At 58.5% G+C, this 20968-nt stretch overlaps 2 protein-coding genes across 7 annotated transcripts; one reads left to right on the top strand and one right to left on the bottom strand.

The window, feature by feature from the left end:
* Positions 1 to 944: 944 nt before the first annotated feature.
* MFAP2 (microfibril associated protein 2) lies at positions 945 to 4564 on the top strand. Its single transcript, XM_052691578.1, has 9 exons — positions 945 to 1027; positions 2901 to 2972; positions 3062 to 3148; positions 3331 to 3357; positions 3423 to 3509; positions 3641 to 3682; positions 3915 to 4002; positions 4102 to 4175; positions 4347 to 4564. The coding sequence occupies exons 2-9, from the start codon at positions 2936 to 2938 to the stop codon at positions 4448 to 4450; spliced, it is 546 nt and encodes a 181-aa protein (XP_052547538.1). The 5' UTR covers positions 945 to 1027; positions 2901 to 2935; the 3' UTR covers positions 4451 to 4564.
* Positions 4565 to 5194: 630 nt separating this feature from the next.
* On the bottom strand, positions 5195 to 20965 carry CROCC (ciliary rootlet coiled-coil, rootletin). Of its 6 annotated transcripts, none has more exons than XM_052691571.1 (33): positions 20221 to 20965; positions 19470 to 19621; positions 18646 to 18831; positions 18493 to 18576; positions 18347 to 18417; positions 18107 to 18272; positions 17235 to 17341; positions 16949 to 17155; positions 16512 to 16608; positions 16334 to 16429; positions 16109 to 16243; positions 14949 to 15127; positions 14700 to 14861; positions 14455 to 14599; positions 13280 to 13645; positions 12779 to 12972; positions 12577 to 12704; positions 12225 to 12337; positions 11682 to 11804; positions 11486 to 11620; positions 11154 to 11285; positions 10840 to 11078; positions 10324 to 10483; positions 10070 to 10237; positions 9381 to 9717; positions 8887 to 9014; positions 8706 to 8814; positions 8210 to 8361; positions 7619 to 7759; positions 7419 to 7547; positions 6469 to 6660; positions 5840 to 5971; positions 5195 to 5677 (listed from the first exon to the last, which is right to left on the bottom strand). In XM_052691571.1, the coding sequence occupies exons 2-33, from the start codon at positions 19602 to 19604 to the stop codon at positions 5576 to 5578; spliced, it is 4950 nt and encodes a 1649-aa protein (XP_052547531.1). In that variant the 5' UTR covers positions 19605 to 19621; positions 20221 to 20965; the 3' UTR covers positions 5195 to 5575. The 6 variants fall into 6 exon arrangements, 4 of the variants coding, with proteins under 4 accessions (XP_052547531.1, XP_052547532.1, XP_052547530.1 ...); XM_052691572.1 differs by lacking the exon at positions 20221 to 20965 and adding an exon at positions 19848 to 20178 and having other exon boundaries at positions 9387 to 9717; XM_052691570.1 differs by lacking the exon at positions 20221 to 20965 and adding an exon at positions 19848 to 20177.
* Positions 20966 to 20968: the final 3 nt, after the last annotated feature.

The following is a 20968-nucleotide window of genomic DNA, read 5'->3' as shown; positions in this document are numbered from 1 at the left end:
CCCACCTGGCTTTGGGGTTAACAGTGCTGTAAATCATGCCTAATTATGAAGCTGCTGCCCCGGGGACGAGGCTTGGAGGAGGCAGGAGTTCAGTGGGAGGTGTGATCACAACCTCAGATTTAGCCACAATCCAGGTGTTAAGATAGGAAAAAAACAGGCTTGGGGAGCGCCCTGCACCCCCCACTTGCTCTCTCTGGTTTGAAACTGGATTTTCTGCTTGTTTTTAGAGCAGCAGCAGCGCTCACAAAGGAGGAATAGCCCATAGCTATCCCCTTCCCCATTGAGAAATGATGCTGACCCCCCGTGTCTGAGCTCAAAGCCCTCAGCTCCCCTTCCACACCGTTCCATTGCTTTGAATCTCACCTACAATCTTTAGGTTTTGGCCCAGAGCGCTGCAGCTGATGTTGCAGTGGGGTGGGGGGGGTGAGCACAGAGCATGCATTCCTTGGTGTTCCCATCACCCTCCAGCAATGGGAGCATCCCACGCTGCCCTGCTGAGAAAGGGGAAATGGGAGGAAGGGGGGCAGAGGGGAAGGTTTTGCACCCCCCCGGAGTAAAGCTGCACCCAGCAATGGGAGCTGCTGCACCCACCTCCTCCTTCATGTCCCTGGGGAGGGGGGGGGGGGCTCACCCTAAAAATTAAACACTTGCCCCATTTTGCACCCCCACCCCCAATCTGATGTATTTGTGTGTGGGGGGGGAGGGGATTGTTTGGGGTCACCCTTTTTTCCCATCCTCCAACAAGACGAGGTGATTCCTGTGCCCCAAAGTGCCGCTCAGCGCCGCTCGAAGCCTCCCCTCACTTCTACCGTCGGGTTAAAAGCCGAAGGGATTTAAAAACCAAACAAACCAACCCAAAAACCACCCAAAATCCCCAAAGTTTTGCACAGCTCAGCGTGCACCCATTGATTCTTTTTTGGATCATTCCCGTTTCCTCCCCAGCAGGCAGCACATCTCCGGGAGAGGAGGAGGAGGAAGGGAAGGATCAGGTGTCGCTTTAGGACCCAGCGGAGCCCCCATGTTGGAGGTAGGAGCTTTTTTTTCTCTTCCCCCCCCCCCCCCCCCCAACCCCCCCCTTCTCATTTTGGAGTTTTTGAGCCTGGAGAGAAGAAACCAAAGCGTTGGGCAAAGGCGAGAGCAGCTCGGTGCACCCAGAGCGGTAAGGAGCCAGCAGAGCCCCAATCCCACACATCCATCCTCCTCAACCTCTCGATGACGGCCCCAAATGAGGGCCAAAACCCGTTTTTGGGGGGGCTGAAACCCAATTTTTAGGGGGGGAGGGGAGGAGGGGGACACGGAAGATGGGAATCTCACCAATGGCTTTGCCAACGTGCTTGGAGGATTTCCAACGGCAGCCCCCAGGGACGGCCCTTGGAGCTGGCGGTGAGGACGGGTTCCCATCGCTTTTTGGGGGCTCCGCAGCGATGCTTTTGGGGGGGGGGGGGGGCATCTCATCCCAGACAGCTGTGGTGGCGGCTTTGTCACTGCTTCAATCAATCTAAAAATACCCCGAAGTCTGAAGGAAGCTGGATTATTTCCTTTCTTTTTTTTTTTTCTTTTTCTTTTCCTTTTTTTTTTTCCCTCCCCCCCCCCCCCCCCTCTTCTCCTGGAAACTGAAAGGATTTTTTTGCTTTGGTCCGGGTTTTATTTTATTTATATCCAAGGGGCACAGAGGAGGGGGAAATCCTGATGGAAGAGCAGAGCGTGGGGAGGCGTGCAGGGAAAGGGGGGGGGGAAGAGCAGAAAACTTTTGGACTGGACGTTGGGTTTTTGGTTTCTTTCTTTTTTTAATGGTTGGTCCGGGGCCAGGAAATGCGAATCCTTTCAAATTCCCTTTGTTCTCTCACTCTCTGACAACCAGAGCTTTAAAAAAAAAAAAAAAAAAGACCGAAAAAGAAAAGGGGGAAAAAAAAAAAGCTGGGGGAGGAAAGGGGGGGGGGGGGGAAAGGCTGGGGAAGGTGGGGTTTAGCAGAGGGAAAGGCTGTGGTGTTCTTTCTGCAGCCTGATTGTTCCCAGATGTGCATTGCAAAAACATCTGGCCCTGCAGAACCAATAGACCCCCCCCCCCCCCCCCCCCCCTTCTGACCCCCCTCCTGCAGGGCACCCAATGGGGTTTGGTGGAGATGGAGCGGGGTGTTGAGGGCGCTGTGCCCCCAACCCTGTGCCTTCGGGTGGAAAATCCCGATGGTTGGGTGGCTGCTGTTTGAGCGGCTGCCGTGGTTTGCTGCTGAGATGGGATGTGAGGATGTGGTGGTGGCCTTCGTGGAGATGGTGGGGGTGTTGTCATCGTGTTCCCATCGAGGATGCTGACGCCTGGTTCTGTGCGTGGGGCCGGGGAGCGGAAGATCCCTCATGGGAAATTGGAACTAAAAGGAAAGTGGAGCACTGGGTCGTGGTTGATTTGGGGTCCTGACCAGCACCCAGCCCCCCAAGGCTGGAGAAAACCTCCTGGAGCTGCACGTTGATCCTGTTCATCCCTGTGCAATTCCTCCTAGCCAACACCGTGTGCATCTGCTGCTCCCCTGGTGGTGGGAAGCAAGACAGGGCAGGGCTGTGGGGCACAGGACCCGAGGTTCTGGGACTGGGATGGGACCCCCATTGGGACCCCCGAGGTCTGTGTTTGGCCAAACGTGGCTGTCCAACCTCAGTTGGTGCCAATCCCAACAGCCTGATGCTCCCAAAGCCTGTAAGGGCTGGGAGTCAACATCTCCAGTACCTACAGAGCTGGAGATGGAGGAGGATGGGGCCTCGGTTTCCCCTCTCTATCAGCAGGGTCCTGTGGCATCCTATGCCACAAAGCTTCCTCCTGGATGGGCAGACAGTTGCATTTCCAACACTTCCAATCGTATTCATTATTCTCTTGCCCAATTTTATTGTGTTTTCCCTCTGCCCCCATCCAGACTGTGCCGTGCTCCTGCAACTACCTCCCATCACCATGAGAGCGCTGTGCCTCGTCCTGCTGGGCCTGCCAGGTGAGTGCCAAGGCCCAAAGCAGCCCCATGCTTTGGGGGCACTGTAGGCTCCAAAATGTCTTGTCCTCCCCCTTCTCCCCCCTTCCCAGCGCTCCTGGTCCAGGGCCAGTACAGCAGGTTTGAGGGCATTACCTACCCGGAGCCGGTGCAATACTCCCAGTACGACCAGCAGGCAGGTGAGAGCCTTCATCCACCTCTTCTCCCTTGCAGCTTTGCTTTCCCTAATGCCTTTTCCCATGCTCTGCTCTGTTCCCTTTTCCACCCCAACCCCCCACGTTTCCCATTGCTCCCAGTCCCCCACGGGCTGTGTGATAACACAACATCCTTACGCTCCATTTTCTCCCTTTTTTTCCTCCAGAAATTCAGGATTACTACGACTACCACGGTGAGTGCAGCCCCGGGGCAGGTTTGGGGCTGGGGTCGCACATCCTCACTGTTCTATCCCCACAGATGTGACCCCACGCACCCCAGAGGAGCAGTTTCGCTTCCAATCCCAGCAGCAATCCCAGCAGGAAGTTGTGCCAGCACCGACCATGGGTGGGTGCAAAACAGCGACCACAACCCCCCCCCTTCCCCCTTCCAGCACTGCCCCGACCCTAAAACCTGACTGGGGGACAGCAGGATGCTCCCTATGCCCAACCCCAAAGCTTTGTTCTTCCTCCCATCAGCTGCTGCCCCTGAGACTGAGCCCACAGAGCCCGGACCTCTGGGTAAGTGTGGCTTTCATCACTCTCCTAACACAAATATGGTGCAGCTTGGGTCTCTTCCTCCACCCATGCATCCCCCCCCATGGTTTCATCCTTCCTCCGGGGGGAGGAGGGTGGTAGGGAACAATGCAATGCTGAACACATCCCCAGTGCTCATGGATTTTTCTCCCCTATCTAAACCTGCTTGCATTTTTGGAGCAAAACAACACGTCACCAGCTCTTGCTCTCATTGCAGACTGCCGGGAGGAGCAGTACCCCTGCACCAGGCTCTACTCCGTCCACAAGCCCTGCAAGCAGTGCCTGAACGAGATCTGCTTCTACAGGCAAGCACAGAGGCTGTCTCCCTCCCCCTCCCCCCCAAAAAATCCTCATTGGCACATTCAGGTTTGTTTTTTAACCCCAAACCATCCTTCACCCCGCAGCCTCCGCCGGGTCTACGTGATCAACAAGGAGATCTGCGTCCGCACCGTGTGCGCCCACGAAGAGCTGCTGAGGGGTAAGGACCCATCCATCAGCTCGGGGACACCCCCCTCCCCATCCCCCCCATCGTTGGGTACCACCAAAGATGGTTAAGCACAGCAAAGCCACGCTCCGCGTTCCCAGTCGCCACCAGTTTAGGTGCAGCGGGCGGCTGCTGGAAGAGCGTTGTGTTTCCATCTCCCTGCAGCCGACCTGTGCCGTGACAAGTTCTCCAAGTGTGGTGTGATGGCCACCAGTGGGCTCTGCCAGACCGTGGTCACCTCCTGTGCCCGCAGCTGCGGGGGTTGCTGAAGCCCCCACCTCGCCGGGACGCAGCCCGGCTCCTCCACCTGGTGCTATAAAAGAACCGTGCATGAAAGGCCAAAGAAAAAAGTCCGGTTTGGTGCACATAAAAATAAATAAGGGTTGGGGGATGGGGTTGGGGGGGGGGGGTGTTATTATTTTTATTACTTTTGTTATTATATTGTAAGTCGGGGAGGGGGGGGAGGTTGTTTGCTGCGTAGAGTATCCAAGAGAAAAAGCGTAAGGGTTGCTGCGGCTCCTGTCTCTTTCTTTTTTGGGTTTCCCATTGGGTTGGGGTCATTGGTGATGCTCCTTGAATAGAGCAGAGCTGGGCTGTAGGATCTGGGAGTCTGTGGGCTCTTTGGGGATTTGCACAGTTGAAATAACACAGCATCATCAGGGGCAGTTTTGGTTTTTCCTATGAGAAAGGGTGCAGCTATGGGCTTTGGGGTGGCTGTCCCCAATTCCCACATGGGGAATGGCACGCATGCCATCTATGCAGTGGTCTGATGTTGAATTGAGGGCAGTTTGGGGGTTCTCTGAATGGAAAGGAGGGGATTGCTTTACTACATTCAATCTAGCTTGTGGTTTTCTCGGGATATAGCCATCTTCTATAGCGTGTGTGATATTAACATTAACAGCACATAGGTCACATAATAATGATGCTAATAAATGCCATGGGGCCTGATGGGCACCAATTTGAGCAGCTGGTTCCCAAACCCTCCACCCCAAACCCCAATAAGTGTCACTAGGTTGGCTTTCCATACGTTTAATGGAGGCTTAGAGGGGATGGGGCCACGTTGGGTTGGCCCATAGCACCGATATCAAACCAGCCTCCAAAAAGAGCAGTAGAAAAGAGAGGAACCCCCCTGTGCCACGTGGGATCCAGGCGTAGGGATGCTTACCCTGGTCAGCACCAGTCTGGGGAGCCCCAGTGCTCCCATCACATCCACGTGGGCTAAAAAACATCTTTCCACATATTGGTTATAGAAATGCCGTAGAAAAAGAAGGGGGGAAAAAAAACCAAGCAGTATCAAAAATAGTGGTGGCTCAGGGGGCGAAGTGCTGCTCTTGATCAAGAAAAACGAGTGGGATTTGGGAACGTTGAGCAGATTTTTGGTGCTGCTCTCAGCCCTAAATGCTGCGGGGGTGACGGCGAGACTCCTGTGCCCCCCAATGCTGTGCTGGTGGCTTCTGTGCAACCCCAGAGCTCTGCTCCAGCGCTGAGACCTGTGCCTGGGGTAGGGGGGAGGGAGAACAGAGGGATCACCCCAAAGAAAAACCCAACAGCATCCCCGTGCGTGCAGCAGCATCTCCACGCAGCGGGATGAGCCCCGAAACAGCCCAGCTCCACCACCGTGCAACCTAAGGTGCAGGCAGCACCCCGGGGCCACCCGCCTGCAGCACTTGAATGCGTCGCTGTGCCTCTGCCAGCTGCTGCTCCGACGTGCCCAGAGAGCGGTCCAGGCGGCCCTTCTGCAGAGCCAACCTCAGTGAGGCTTCGTGCGTCTTCAGCTTCTCCCTCTCCACCTGTGTGAGGATGCAAACTGTTGCACGCCTTGCTCCGGTGCACAACACACACACATACATGCATGCACACGTGCACTGTTGCAAGCATTGCCCCCAGTGCACAATATATGTGTAGATGCATGCATGTGTGCTGTTGCTGCATGCCTTACTCCAGTGCACAAAATACACACATGCATGCTGTGCATCACTGCACACCTTGCTGCAATGCACTCTCTCTCTATACACATGCATACATGCATCTGCATGTTCTGTTGCACTTGCTCCTTGCTCTGTGCACTATACATACATACACATGTATTCACGTGTGCATGCTGTGCTTTGTTGTACACCTTGCTCCTCTGTGCACAGCAAACACATAAACACATGTTTGCACAGCAGAGAGGCGTGCATCATTTACGTCACGCGTGGAACAACGACACTGCAGTTTTATGGCTCCAGCATTAAGGCTGCACATCAGTGCCCACCCAAGGGTGCAGGGCAGGGTGGTGGGTGCTCACCTTCTCCAGGGTTCTTTTCAGGGCACTGTTGTCCTTTTCGAGGCGCAGGGCGCAGCGCTCAGCCTCACGCCGCTCAGCTTCCAGCTGGGTCACAGCACGCTGCAGGCTGCCCACGCGCTCCTGCAGCCCCCGCTGCTCTGCCCTCAGCCCCCCCAGCACCGCCGCCTCCTCCTCGTCCTGCTGCTGCTGTGTCTGCAATGGGAGCAAGGCTGTAGGGTGCTGCATGGAGTTATAGGGTGATATGGTGTGGTGCGGGGCTATAGGTTGCTGCACAGGGTGATAGGGTGATGCACAGGGTGATAGGGTGATGCATGGGGCAGGAAGGTGCTGTGTGGGCACTAGGGTGATGCATAGGGTAATAGGATGCTGCGTGGGGTAATGGTGCTGCAAGGGGTGGTAGGGTATTGCACAGGGTGAGAGGGCGATGCATGGGGCAACAGGGTGATGCATAGGGTAATAGGGTGATACACGGGGCAGTAGGGTGATGCACATGATAACTGGGTGCTAGAAGGGGTGTAGGGTACTGCACAGGGTAAGAAGGTGATGCATGGGGCAGTAAGGTGATGCGCAGGGTGATGGTGCTGCAAGGGGTGCAGAGTACTGTACAGGATAATAGGGTGATGCATAGGGCATTAGGGTGATGCATAGGGTAACTGGGTGCTGGATGGGCAACAGGGTGATGCATAGGGTAACTGGGTGCTGGATGGGCAACAGGGTGATGCATAGGGTAACTGGGTGCTGGATGGGGTGGTAGGGTACTGCACAGGGTAATAGGGTGATGCATGGGGCATTAGGGTGATGCATAGGGTAACTGGGTGCTGGAAGGGGTGCAGGGTACTGCACAGAGTAATAGGGAAGTGCATGGGGCAACAGGGTGCTGCACAGCAGAGTAAAAAGAGCTGCATGGGGGAGCTGTGTGGGTCACAGGACAGCTGCTGTTGCTCTCCCACCTCCTGCAGCTGCTGGACCTGCGCCTCCAGCTCCTCTCTGCGCAGCTCCAGCACCGCACGCTCCTCCTGCAGCGCCCGCAGCTGCTCCCGCAGCACCCCGCGCTCCTCACGTGCAGCATCCAGCATCTCCTGCGTGGGGACGTGCATGGTGACACAAGGCCACATGGGTCCCCACTGCACCCCGAGGTGCTCCTGCACACCTGCAGCGCCCGGTGGTCGAGCTCGCCCGCAGCCAAAGCAGTCTGCAGCTTCTGCAGTCGCTGCTGCAGGGCTGTGCTGGTGTTGGCCCCCGCTGTGCCCTGTGCATGGTCCTTGGCTGCCAGCAGTGCACTCAGCTTCTCCTGGAAGAGACAGAGCAGTGCGTGCAAGCTGGTTTCAGGCGTGAAACCAGCATGAATGCAAGGTTTCAGTCTGCGCGCGCATGCAAGCAGCACTCATGCAGTTTGTGTACAAGTTTGCAAGCGCCTTGTGGCCAGTTTGTGTGCCAGCCTGCGAGCAGCTTACATCCAGTTTGTGTGCATTTTGTATGCAAGACTCCAGGCAGCTTGTAGGCAGCTTGTAGGCAGCTTGCCAGAAGCTTACACTTGCTTTTCATGGAAGCTTGCACGTGTAAGCTTGTAAGAAGCATACATGCAGTTTTTGCACATCTTGCATTCAACCTCCCTTGCGCCTCTCATGCACTTTAATGCAACATGCTTGCAATCTGTGCACATCTTGCACGCAGCTTGTATGCAAGGCAGCAGAAAGGCTGCTCAGGGAGGGAGAGGAGGGTTTTTCCCCCCCATGCCCACCTGGGCAGCCCGGCGCTCGCCCTCAGCAGCGTGCAAGCTGCGTTCCAGCGCTGACACCTTCTCGAGCAGCAGCCGGCGCTCGCCCTCACCCTGCTGCAGCATCTCCTCCTGCAGCAGCAGTGCTGCCTGCTTGCCTTCGGAGCCCCGCCACCCTGCCACAGCCAGAGCGGGGTTTGCAAACCTCTGTGCTTTCGAGGCATGCACTGGGGTTTCGGGGGCATGCACAAGGAGGGGGCTGACTGCTCGTACTGGGGTTGTCCCGGTTCCAGGGGTGTAGAGGTTTATTTGCTCCTATGGGGTTTCTTTTATGTTTCTATTATGATCTGGGGGAAACGTGCAGCACTTGAGTGCAGCACCATCACCTCACCCCACAATCTGTCACCCTCACAGCCCCACAACGTGCCCACATCCTGAGCAGCCACACACTACAGGGAGGCAGCGATGCTCCTGTGCAGCACCCAACTGAGGGAAACCCACCCCATAGCTGCCCCATCACCTTCCTTGCTCTCAGCCAATCTCTTCTGCAGCTGCAGTGCTCTGTCTCGCTGCGCTTCTGCCTCAGCCAGCTGCTTGCTCAGGCTGCACACCCGCACCTGCAGCTCGTCCTGGGGGAGAAAATGGGGTGAGAAAGGCATATGTTGGGGATGCACACCTTGGGGAGGGGGTGAGGGGCATACCTTATCCCGCTGGGCATCCTGCAGCTGGCGCAGGAAATCCTGCAGGGCTGTACGAACTGCCTCGGGGTCAGCTGCTGCACTGGGGTCTGGGGGTGAGCAGGGGGTGCGTGTCGCCTTCCTGGGTCCAGCTGGAAGAGAGGGGACAGGGCAGGATGGCAGGAGACAAAGTGGGACAAGGACAGGGTGGGGTGAGAGGGATGAGGTGGAATGAGGAGGGATTGGAAGGGATAGAGTGGGATGAGAGGGATGGGGAGGGTCAGGAAGGGATAGGGCATGGGAAGGATAGTGGGATGAGAGGGACAGGGTGACATGAGAGAGAGTTGCACAGGAGGGACAGGAAGATGCATGATGGACACAGCTACAGGAGGGGACAAAATAGGACAAGGGGGAACAGAATGGATTGGGAAGAGGCAGGGTGGCACGAGAAGGATGCACAGCTGGATAGAGCACCCAACACCCAGCCCAGTGCCCCCCACACCCTGTGCCATCCTCACCCTTGCCTGGAGATCCTCCATGTGCCCGTCCAACACCGACGGTGCAGCGCAGGGCTGAGCTCAGCCCACTCAGCCTCATCTCAGCATCACGCCGTCGCTCCTCACCCCGTGCCAGCTCAGCTTCCAGCCCTTGTGCCCGACCCTCGGCTGCGCTCAGCTTCAAGCTCAGCTCTGCTGCCTCACTGCGTGCTGCCTCTGCCTTCAGCCGCAGGTTGCGGGCATCAGCCAGCAGCTTCTTCTCATGGCATCGAGCATCCTCCAGGCTGCGCGACAGCGTCCGCTCCCGTTGCTGGAAATCCGCCTCCTTCTCTGCCAGCCTGCGCTGCAGCTGCTGGAGCTGGGGAGCAACGGGATGTGGGGAAGCAGGGATGGGATGGAGAGACGTGGGAGATGCTTAGAGATGTAGATGATGAAGCAAAAGGGGGACAGAGAGGCGAAGGATGGAGCGATTTGGTTTGGGGAACGTCCAGAGCGTGAAGGGTGGAGCATAAGGAGGACATCCAGGGATGCAGGGCACAGAGCAGTGGGGCTATGGGGACATGGAAGACTGAATGTGGGGTGATGGGGACAGGTGTGGCATCAAGGGACTGAGCAGCAGGTGCACCCAGCGACACAGGGCACTCACTGTGGGGCCACCAAGGGACATGGGGTACTGAGCAGGGTGACAAGGAGGGCTCGAGCAGCCTTACCTCCTTCCTGGTGGCCTCCACGCCAGCCTCACTTTCCACCATCTTCTGCCTGAGGCCGAAGGCTTCACGATGCCTCTCCTCCTCATGCTGCTCCTCCCGTGCCACACGCGCCCGCAGCTCCTCCACCTCCTTGCTCTTCTTGCTGTTCTCACTATCCAGAATCTTCACCTGCCCCAGCGAGGCAACGAGGGGAGGCTGTGATTTAAGCTGCATGTGAGGGAATCCCCCTGTTGTGTTCCCCTCTCCCCCCGCACCTGGCGGCGCAGCTCCTGCAGCTCACGACGGGCATCCAGGCGGCCACGTTCCAGCCCACGGAGGGTGGCACGCAGCTCTGCTGCCTCCCTGCCTGCCGCTGCCTGCCCGTCCTCTGCCAGCGCCAGCCGCTGCTCCTGCTGCTCAGCTGCACGCTGCAGGCTGTGGGAATGTCGGGGTGGTGAGGTCTAGGCAGGGCACCCCAACCTTGGCACAGTAATGTGCCATGTCTCTCCAAAACTGCATCCTTCCTGTGCTTCCTCCAGCCCTGAGCATCCCCCTCCAAAGAACTTCACCACCCCACACAGCTCCCATTTGGAGCATCTCCTCAACACCGAGCATCACCCTCCATCCAAGGTGTCCCCCAACCTCAGCACCCTATGGACCCCGAGCATCCTTCCCCTCCCCAAACACCCCCCCAAACCCAAGCACCCCCAAACCTAAAACATCACCCCTGACCCCAAGCACACCCCCAGCCCCAAACACCCCCTGACCCTGAGCATCACCCTGACCCACACCTGATGCGCTGCCCCTCGCTGTGCCGCAGTGCCGCCCGCAGCTGTTGGTTGGAGCGCCGCAGCGCCTCCTGCTCCCTGGCAGCATCACCCAGTGCCCTGCGTGCCTCCATCCCCATCCTGCGCTGCTCCTCGCACCCCTCACGTCCCTCCTGTGCTTCTCTCTGCGCCCGCAGCAGCGCCTGCTGCCTCGCTGCCCGTGCCTCTGCCTCCAGTGCCAGCTGCGCCCGCGCCTCTTCCACCTGCACCGGGGGATGCTGTGGGATTACGGAGCAACCAGGGTGCAGCAGGGATGGGAAGGGATACGGGGGGCTCACATCACGCAGGGCGCTGTCACGCTGCTGGGATGCTGCCACTGCCTGCTCACGGAGAGCCGCGGCCTCGCGTGCGTGGGCCTCTGCTGCTGCCTCCAACCGTGCCTGCAGGGAGCGCAGCTCCGCCGAGCGATGCTGCAGGAGGTGGGGTGAGCACTGCTGGGCAGGGCTGGGGGCTCAAAGAGGGAGGGGAAGGTTTGCAGTAAGGGTGAAGGGGTGGCAACGGGTGTAGGGGATTTGCAATGGGGATGGAGGGTATGCAATGGGAATAGGGCATCCAGGGTGGATGCCCAAGCACAGGGATTGCAATTGGGGTGCCTGTGCTATGCACCCACCTGCTGCTGCTGCTGCCAGCTCGCATTCTCGTGTCGCTGCCGTTCCAGCTCGGCTGTAGCCTGAGCCAGGCTCTGCTGCAGCCCTGCCAGCGTTCCTGCTAGTGCTGCCTTCTCCTCCTCCTTCAGCGCCAGCGCCTGCACAGGGATGCGCTCAGCGGGGGCAGCAGGCACACAGCAGGGACCCCCCAGCACCCACCTGCTGCTTCTCGCTCTCGGCACGCAGCACCCCTTCATCCCGCTGTTGCCGTGCTGCTGCCACCTCTGCTGCCAGCTCCTGCTGCTCCCGTGCAAGCCGGCCCCGCTCCATGTCCAGCTCCTCCTGCAGTGCCCCCAAAACAGCATCAACACCGTTCAGCACTGCCCCAAAATCGGTGCCACCCCAAACAATATCAGCATCACCTTCAAATCAGCATCGCTACCCAAAATATGCGCCATCCTGTGATGCAACGCAGTGCTACCCCCCCCCCCCCTCCAAGAAATGGCGTTGCTCCAATACTGGTGTCACCCCAAAATCTGACAACAAATTGAGGGCAACTCAGAATAGTCACTCCAAAATCAGAGTTACTCCCTCAGATCAGAGGTGCTCCTCAAAATCACCATCAAGACCCCCAACCAGCGTGGCTTCCCAGAACAGCATCACTACCCAGAATCGGAGCTCCTACCCAAATGCATCACCATCCTCCTAAAGCCAGCATTGCCTCCCCAAATCAGCCTTACCCCACAGCCCCCCAGTGCCCACCTTCTCACTCCGCAGCTGCTTGATCTCTCCCTTGTGTTCCTCCTGGGTCCTGCGCAGGGCCACCGCCTCCTCCTGTGCCACTGCCAGCCGCTGCCGCGCTGCACCCAGCTCCTCTGCCAGCCCCACAACGAGTGGGGAGTGATGGGAATGGAGGGATCAAAGTACCCAGAATTGAGAGAGAAGTGACGTGACCAAAGGCGACAGCCCCAAAACTGAGCAAGGTCAGTGATGAGGCCAACGATAGCAGCCTCAGAACGTAAGTGGCTAACGCGGCATGGCCAAGGATGTGATGCGGCCACCCCCAACCAGAGCAGATGTTGATGTGACCCCCACTGCAGCACTGCCTGCTCACCCAGCAGCCCATCCCTGGCCACCCGCAGGCTCCGTGCCTCGGCCTCCAGCTGCTGCCTGCTCGTGCTCAGCTGCCCAAGCTGCTCCCGTGCCTCAAAGAGGTTCGTCTCCAGCACAGCCTTCTCAGCCCTGCAGGGACACCGTGGCAGCGCGCTGCCTAACATCAGCAGGATGGAACATCACACGGATCCGGCCACACCAACCTGAGCCCATCGGCTTCCTGGGCACGGTCACGAGCGTCACGCTGGGCGGCGTGCAGCTGGACCCCCAGGCTGGCCCCATCCTTGGCCAGCCCCTCTCGCTCCTGCATGGTGCGCTCCAGCTCTGCGCTCAGCCGCTGCTGCTCCCCCCGTGCTTGCATCAGTGCCTCCCCTGCTGCACGCTGCTCCTGCTGAGCCTGCACCAGCACCAGGTGATGCATGTACCGCTGGGACGGTCTGCCAGCCCTGCATCCTCTCCCACTTCCCTCATGCATCTTTCCCAACTGCCTCACGTGCTATCCCAATTACATTCTCCCCATCATTTCCAAATGCCTTCCGCATCCTCTTCGTTATTCCCAGCCACCCCACGCACCCACCAAATTGCCCCAGCACCCTCACCCATGCGTCCTTCCAATTGCCCTCTGCATCCTCCCGCTCACTCCACGCATCCTCTCATTTGCCCCTGTACCCTCCCCACCTTTCCCAGCTGCCCAAACCCCACACCTGCCCCAGCTGCTCCCGCATTCTCTGCAGCTCCCCGCGCAGCTCCCGCAGCTCAGCCTGCAGCCCCTCGCAGCTCCTCTCCGCCGCTCTCCGTCCCCGCTCCAGCTCCATCCTCTCAGCCTCTCCATCCCTGCAGCTGCGCTCCAGCCGCCCCAGCTCAGCCTTCAGTCCTTCCAGCTCTCTCCTGGCCTCGCCGTCAGCTTCGTGCTGCTCCTCCAGCCCTGCCAGCGCCCGGCTCAGCTCCCGTTTGTCCCGTGCCAGGCTGGCAGCCAGCTCACTGCTCCGTGCTGCAGCATCCCGCAGCCTGGCCTCCTGCGTGCGGGCGTCCCGCAGCGCTGCCTCCAGCTCTGCACTGCTGCCCTGTGCCTGGTGGGTGCCCAGAGAGATGGATGTGGGGCTTGGGATGTGCACGGAGTTTGAGGGGGCTTGGGAATGTCCGTGGGGTTTGAGGATGGACAACAGGGCTTGGGGACGAGCATGGGGTTTGAGGTTGGACAATGGGACTTGGGGATGACCGTGGGGCTTGAGGATGGACTATAGGGTCTGGGAATGAGCATGAGGTTTGAGGATGGACAATAGGGCTTAGGGATGTCTATTGGGTTTGATGATGGACAACAGGGCTGAGGATGTGCGTGCAGTTCAAGGATGCACAGTGATGCTTGGAAATGTCCAAAGGGGGGGGGGTTAAGGGATGTGAATGGCCCCAGCAAGGATGCATGTGGGATTTGGGAACCTGGATGTCCCCAGGGAGGATGCACATGAGGTTTGGAGGTGCAAATATCCCCAGGGATGAGGAACAATGGATCTGGGGCACAGAGATGCAGATGCCTCCAAAGAGGAGAAGTAAGGGTTTGGTGAATGTGTCTGGAGTTTGGGGAGATGTATGGGACTGGGGATGTGCTTGGCTCTGGGGAGGTTGCACATTGGTTTTGGGGAACTGAATGCCCCCAGGGAGCACACTCATTGGGTTTAGGGATGCATATGAGGGTTGAGGATGTAGACGGCCCCAGGAAGAATGCACAACAGCTTTGGGGACGCATGGGGGAAGGAGTTGGAGACACAGGCGTCTCCAAAGCAGATGCAGGGAGTTAGGGGGTGCAGACATCTCCAGACAACGGAACTACAAAGGTTTGGATGTGGGGGTGATTTGAGGACACTGGGGCTTTGTCACTCACCTGTGCCAACGCCTCTCCCAGCGCTGCCTGCTCGCCTCGTGCCACCTCTGCCTCCAGCTGTGCCCGGCTCAGCTCCTCCCGTGCCCTCAGCAGCTCCTGCTGCCCTGCTGCCCGCTGTCCCTCCAGCTGCTCCAGCTGCTGCGTGCTGCAGCACCCAGGGTGGGAGCACACATTGGAGGGGTGCAGCACCCACTTTAGGGGTGGCATTGCAACAGCTTTATTCTGCAGCAGCTGCAGGTCCCCACCTGTGCTCCAGCTGCTGTCGTGCAGCCTCTGCTGCTCGGTTGGCCTCATCTCGCTGCTCCTCCAGCTCCTGGACCCGGAGCTGTAGCTCAGCCTCGCTGCGTTGCAGAGCTCCTGCCCGCGTCTGCTCTGCCACCAGCGCCTGCTCCACGCGGCCCTGCTCACTGCAGACAGACAGACACACGTGGGGATGGACAAATGCATGGAGATGGGTGCATGTGACGCACGGACGGACAGATGGACAGCAGTACCTGCGCAGGAGCTCGGCGTCAGCACGCAGACGGGCAGCCTCACGCACGGCCTCATCCTGTGCCTGCCGGCAGCCCCCAGCCTCAGTGCTGAGCTGCTCCAGCTGCTGCTCCAGGGCAGCCCGCCGCCTCTCGCTGTCCCCCAGCTCCCTCCGCAGGTTCCCTGACACATCCTGGGCTTCCTGAGGGTGGGGGGACAGTGGCCGTCCTTCATCATCCTCTGCCCATCCACTCACCCTATACTCATCTTCCATCTGTCTTTCCTCCACCATCCATCCTTCCAGCTTTTATTCTCCTCCACTCATGGTCCATGCATTCCCATTCCTCCTCCTCCATCCATCTTCCCCTCCATCCATTCCCACACCCATTTATCCCTTATCCCCCTCCATTCATGCACACTCCATCCATCCACCTTCCCTCCAGCTCTTTCCCTATCATCTCCCTTCTTCCACCCTTCCACCTATCCTCCATCCTTCCATCCTCTTCCAACCACCTTCACTTCTGTCCTCCCATCCATCTGTCCCCATTTCCATCTGCCCTCTATTCCCCTCCATTTGCCCTCCAAGTATCCAGCCATCCACACATCCATCAGTCTTCCTTTCTCCTCTATGCATCCACCTCCATCCTCCATTTAACAGCTGGACTAGATGATCTTAGTGGTCTTCCCCAAACTTAATGATTCGCTTCGATGATTCATCCTCCCATCAATCCATCCCCTATCTTCCATCTGTTCCCACACCCATCTGTGCATCTCCACGTTCATCTGCCATTCTACTCCATCCGTTCTCTATGCTTGCACCCATCAGTCCACACACCCATCCATCCACCCATCGATCCCCACATCCATCTCTCCCCACATCCATTTACCCATCCATCCATCCCCATGTCTGTCCATCCACCCATTCACCCATCCATTCCCACGTCCACCCACCCATGCATCTGTCCATCCCCAAATTCATCTATCCATCTCCATGTCAATCCATCCATCCATCCATCCATCCATCCATCCATCCATCCATCCATCCATCCATCCATCCTCATGTCCATCCATCCATCCCCACGTCCATCCGCCAACGCATCTGTCCATTCCCACATCCATCCATCCACCTGTCTGTCCATCCATCCCCGTGTCTGTCTGCCATCGTTCCCCCTCCCTCACCCACCTGCAGCTGGATGTGCCGCCGGCGCAGGGCACCATGCACAGCTCCCAGCGTGGCTGCGGCAGCAGCAGGAGAGAGACTGCGGCAAGGGAGCCTGGGGGGCCCTGTGGAGGATCCATGGTCATCAGCCAGCACTGCCTGCAAGGGACAGGGACAGCGTCATTGCTGCAGGAGGGGAAACTGAGGCACGGAGGGGTCGGTAGCGCTGGGAGTGCAGAGTGGGAGCACCTGGGTGATGTCCTGCAGCGTCTGGTGCAGCAGCTCCAGCTCTGCACGCAATGCCTGCACCTCCTCTGCTGACGGCTCCTGAGCACGAGAGGCCTCCTGCAAAACGCCCCGGTGTGCATCACACACTGCGACCTGCCTTGGTGTGCAGTGTGCATCTCACACAACGATCCAAGCTCACCATCTTCTGCAGCTGTGCTGTCAGAGCCTGCACTGCCCGCTCCTTCTCACCACCTTCCTTCCGTAGCTGCTGCAGGGCTGCTGTCAGCTCCGCCAGCCTGGGTGAGATGGTGCCCAGCAGGGCTGGTGCTCAGCACCACGTAGAACCACGCTATGTTGCATGGCACTGTGCAGCACCGTAGCTCCTGTGCCACCCCATAGCATACCACAGCGCCCTGTCACCCCTACAGCATCCTGTAGCAAGCTATAGTATCCCACAGCACCCCATAACACAGCGTAGCATCCTTTAACACCCTGCACCGACCCACAGAACACCACCGCATCCCTCAGCACCCTGTAGCACCCCACGGCAGCCTGAAGTATCCCACAGCTCCCCAAAGCACCCGGCGGCACCCCGTAGCACCCAGTAACACCCTACAGGATCCCCCAGCACCCCACCTGTCCCCCAGCACCGCCCTCTCCCGCTCAGCATCGCGGCCCCGTGCTGCCAGCTGCTCCTCCAGCTGTGCCAGCTGCTGTGCCTGCTGCTCTTGCACTGCACCCGCCCGGCCCTCGGCCAGCTGCAGGTGAGCTCCCAGCTGCACGCAGGCGGCGTGGGCAGCACGGCCGGCACAGCTCACCTCCTGCCCCAGCTCCACCAGATCTCTGCAAAGGGAATGGGGGATAACAGAAGGGTGAGCCCATATCTTGCCACCCCATCCCCGTTCCTCGCCGCCCCGCTGACCTCTCAGTGGCAGCTCGCAGCTGGCCAAAGTGGCGGCGGAAGGCCACTGCCTGCCTCCAGAGGGTGAGCAGGCGGCCGTGCTCGTTGCTGAAGTAGGTGTTGAAGGACTGTGAGGGGATGGGGATGGATGGAGCAGATCCTGGTCACGCAGCTTTGCAGCCCAGTGCTATCACCACAGCACCAGGTCCTGCCCCATGCACCATCCTGTGCAGCCCCAAAAGTGCCTCCGTGCAACATGTCCTTACGCCCTGCATTCCTTTGCATGCAGCGTTGCTTCACCCTGCATCCCCCCCCCGCACCACAAATTCTTCTCTGTGCAATGACCCTGTGGTTCTGCACTCCCTCTGTCTCCCTGCTTTGCATCTCTCCATGCAACATCCTCTGAATGCCCAAATTCCTCTCCATGCAATGTCCTACACCCCTCCCCATGCAGCACCCCTCTGCTTTGCATCTGTGCAGCACTCCCTGCAACCCCTAATTCCTCTCCATGCAAGTACCAAGGGTCCCACATCTCTGCATCTCACAACCCTTCATCCTGCAGCACCCCTCCACTCCTCTGCTTCAAATCTCCCCATACACCACCTGCTGCACCCTCATAATTATCCACGCAATGTTCCTTCTCCATGCAGCACCCTCTGCATGCAACATCCCATGCATCCACCAATTCTTCTCCATCCAACATCCCAATGGTCCTGCACTTTGCATCCCTTCACCTCGCTGCATCCCGGCACCCCTCTGCTTGGCCTCTTTGTGCAACGCCCTGTGCCCCCCCAAATTTATCTCCATGCAAAATCCCAATGATCCGGCAACCTTTGCATCCCTCAGGCCCCCACGCAGCACCCCTCTGCTTTGCATCTCCCCTCGGCCCTGACCTCCTCCTCCCTCCTCCACTGGGCCTCACGCTGCTCCAGCTCTCCACGTGCCCGTGCCCAGTCGGCTGTCAGCTTGCGGATGTCCTCGCTCAGTGCCGCGTTGGCCACGTTTGCCTGCTCCAGCTGCTCCCGCAGCATCGAGTTCACCTGCACCAGGCTGCAGCTCCTGGGCAACACAGGGCTGGGGATGATGCTAGGAGGTCCCCACAGCCACCAGCCCCACTTGGGAACCCCTCACACCTTTGCTGTTCCTCCTCCAGCCGGATCAGCGCGTTCTCCAGCTCGTTGGGGCTCTCCTCCTCTGGCTGGCTCTGCGGAGACATCGTTCCCTTTGCATGCAGGTGACGGTGGGGGACATTTGGGGACACACTGGGGACATTACACACTGTCAGCCTCTCTTGCTCCAGTTCTGTCTCCTTCCTCAGCAGCTGCTGCTCCACCTCGCCACATTTCTTCTTGTACTGCAGCACCTGGGGACAACGCGATGGCATCCAGTCTCTCCCCATCACAGCGTTCCCGTGTCCCCAGTATGCACCCACCTTGGCTTGCAGCTTCTGCACCAGCTGTGCTTGCCTCTGCTGGCCCTCCTGGTACGCCTGCAGCTTGCGCTTGTAGGCAGCCTGCTCCTCATCCAGCAGCCTCCGCAGCTCGATGTTGTGCTGTGCCAGGCTCCGGCTCTCCGCCACCTCCTGCTCGCCCGCTTCCAGCCGCAGGGATTGCTCCAGCTGCAAGCCAGCAGCACCCCTTTGAGGATGCAACCCCTCCAGAACCATTCCAGGTGCAAGCATCCCAGCTTGGATAAATTCATCTTCCCTTTGATGCTGCAAAGCTCCATAGGGTTGAAGCAACACAGGGGCGCCCTGATGTTTTGCACTTGAGATGCAATAGGAAATGGCAACGTAAAACTAATAAGGAATTGGCTGCTGCATGGAGGAAATAACCCAGACCTGGGTTTGCATCAGGTTGGCCAATGGATAAACAGTCTTTCAGCACGAGGGACAGGAAGCAGTGATTTCCCTGCGGGTACTTTTTGGTTCTTGGCTCACTCCTTTTAGCAACCAGGCGTGCACAAAGGGGTGTGAGCCCCCGGAGCCATACAGACCCCAGAGTGGTGCAGCTCGAGTTTTGCATCTCCCTGAGCAACCAAAGCCCTCATTCTTCTCCCAGTGCCACATTTGCAAAAAGAAAAAGCATTGAGATGAATAAAATGGGAATGCTTTGTGCTTCCTGCAAGCCCCAGCATGCCGGGTGCTGGATCTCCATCACCGCAGCGTCCTCAGCACCTCCGAGTGATGCTGGTAAGGAAAGGTGCATTTTGAGGGTGAAAAAGACATATTTTGGGCTGTGTGCGTGGCTGACCTACCCGCTCACTGATGGCGTTGTATTTGATGGCCAACTCGTCGCGCTCAGCTCGGCTCTGAGCCAGCAGGTCCTCAACGCGCGACAGCTCCTGCTGCAGGATGCGGTTCTCCTCCTGGAGGGACAGCAGCGAGGCCATGGCCTCGGGGATGGAACCTACAGGAGGGGACGAGGCTCAGGGCATAGGCTCAACTTTGCTGCTTTGCTCCTCTGGCTGCAAACTCCGCATCCCTCTGTGCAACAGTTGCTTTGTGCCATTGCAAAAGCAGCTGCCCTGCTGCAAATCCGCGCTTGCACAAACCGCAGCTTTGCCATTACAGCTGCACGGCAGATTTTGTCTTTGCAACGGCAAACGATCTCAGCTGCTGCTGGGAGTTCCTACCTCAGTCCAGCACGCTCGTGGGTTCCCCCCCCCTTTGCTTTGCTTTCAGCAGCCCCGCGCCTCCATCCTGCTCTGCTCTTTTAGGGCTTTGCTTCCGCTCCGCAAGCGGAAAGCGGATGCATGGTTGGGATTAGCCTGAAATCCTCATTTTCCCCTCCCAGGCTGAGAACCCTCCTCTTCCTGGCTGTATCTGCGTGCCTCAGGGGTCCTAATGCCTCCCCCAAGCTCTGCTTTGCTGCAAAACCGAAGCTTTGCAATTCAAACCAAGCAACAAAGCTATTTGCCTGCAGAGCAAAAGAAGATTCTTCTGCTACTGCAAGAAATCAGCAGCGCCAAGCAGCCCTGCACCCAAAAGCAGAGGAAATGCACTCACTTTGCTGCAGCGTTCGGCTTCCTTGAGATTCAGGGCTCTGTTATCTCACAGGAGCCCGGGAGAGAGCAGCCCTTTCGTTAAGCCATAACGAAGCACGGCCTCGTTAAGCTCATTAAGGCGCAGGAGTTGGCACTGGCAGGAAAAAGCGTTGGGTGGAGCGTGCCAGGTTGCTATGGGAAGCCTTTGGCTGGGCGCTGGGAAGGGGCGGCAGCCGCTCCATAAATCATGCAGTTCACTGCCACGTGGAAAAGAAAGACCCCGGGCGATCAATGAATTGAAGTGCGGGGTAACGGCGAGCTGCCGCTTCCTGCTCCCCCCGAGGGCAGAAAGGAGAAACGCGCCAACAAATCGATGCCAGCTCCAAACGTGCATCCTCAGCAGGGGCTGCGGGGCAACACCGCACTGAAGGCGTTCCCTCTGCGGACCGTCGGATGCGGGTTTGCCCTCCCAGCGTTGCCCAGCCTCTGCTTGCCCCTCAGGAAGAGCAAATGCCTTTTCTCCTCCCAGCTGAGCCGCGGATTATTGGAGGATATTAGGATTGAGGCTTTGCAGCGCTGCTGGGACAGCCTGGCTTATGAAGATGTTCACCCCAGAGCCACGCCGAGGCTCCCTGATGGGCTTTGGGGCCACAAGTCCTCAGCTGTCCCGTTTACTTTCCTGATTCCTTACCTCCTTTGCCCACAGGGCTTCAAAGCCACTGCTAAGCAACAGCCATGTGTTGTGCCTCGCTGTTTCCCCAGCACCAAGA

This window comes from Tympanuchus pallidicinctus, unplaced genomic scaffold, assembly GCF_026119805.1.
Source record: "Tympanuchus pallidicinctus isolate F22 unplaced genomic scaffold, pur_lepc_1.0 scaffold29, whole genome shotgun sequence".
NCBI lineage: Eukaryota > Metazoa > Chordata > Aves > Galliformes > Phasianidae > Tympanuchus > Tympanuchus pallidicinctus.
This window is presented reverse-complemented; position numbering and strand designations above follow the sequence as displayed.

Coding starts and splice junctions, on each gene's coding strand:
- MFAP2 (XM_052691578.1), top strand. CDS start 2,936: ATGAGAGCGCTGTGCCTCGTCCTGCTGGGCCTGCCAG. Junction 3,510..3,640: donor TGTGCCAGCACCGACCATGG/GTGGGTGCAAAA, acceptor TCCTCCCATCAG/CTGCTGCCCCTGAGACTGAG. Junction 3,683..3,914: donor CACAGAGCCCGGACCTCTGG/GTAAGTGTGGCT, acceptor CTCTCATTGCAG/ACTGCCGGGAGGAGCAGTAC.
- CROCC (XM_052691571.1), bottom strand. CDS start 19,604: ATGGCCTCGCTGCTGTCCCTCCAGGAGGAGAACCGCATCCTGCAGCAG. Junction 10,238..10,323: donor TGCAGGAGCTGCGCCGCCAG/GTGCGGGGGGAG, acceptor TCGCTGGGGCAG/GTGAAGATTCTGGATAGTGA. Junction 5,678..5,839: donor GACGCATTCAAGTGCTGCAG/GCGGGTGGCCCC, acceptor CCCCTACCCCAG/GCACAGGTCTCAGCGCTGGA.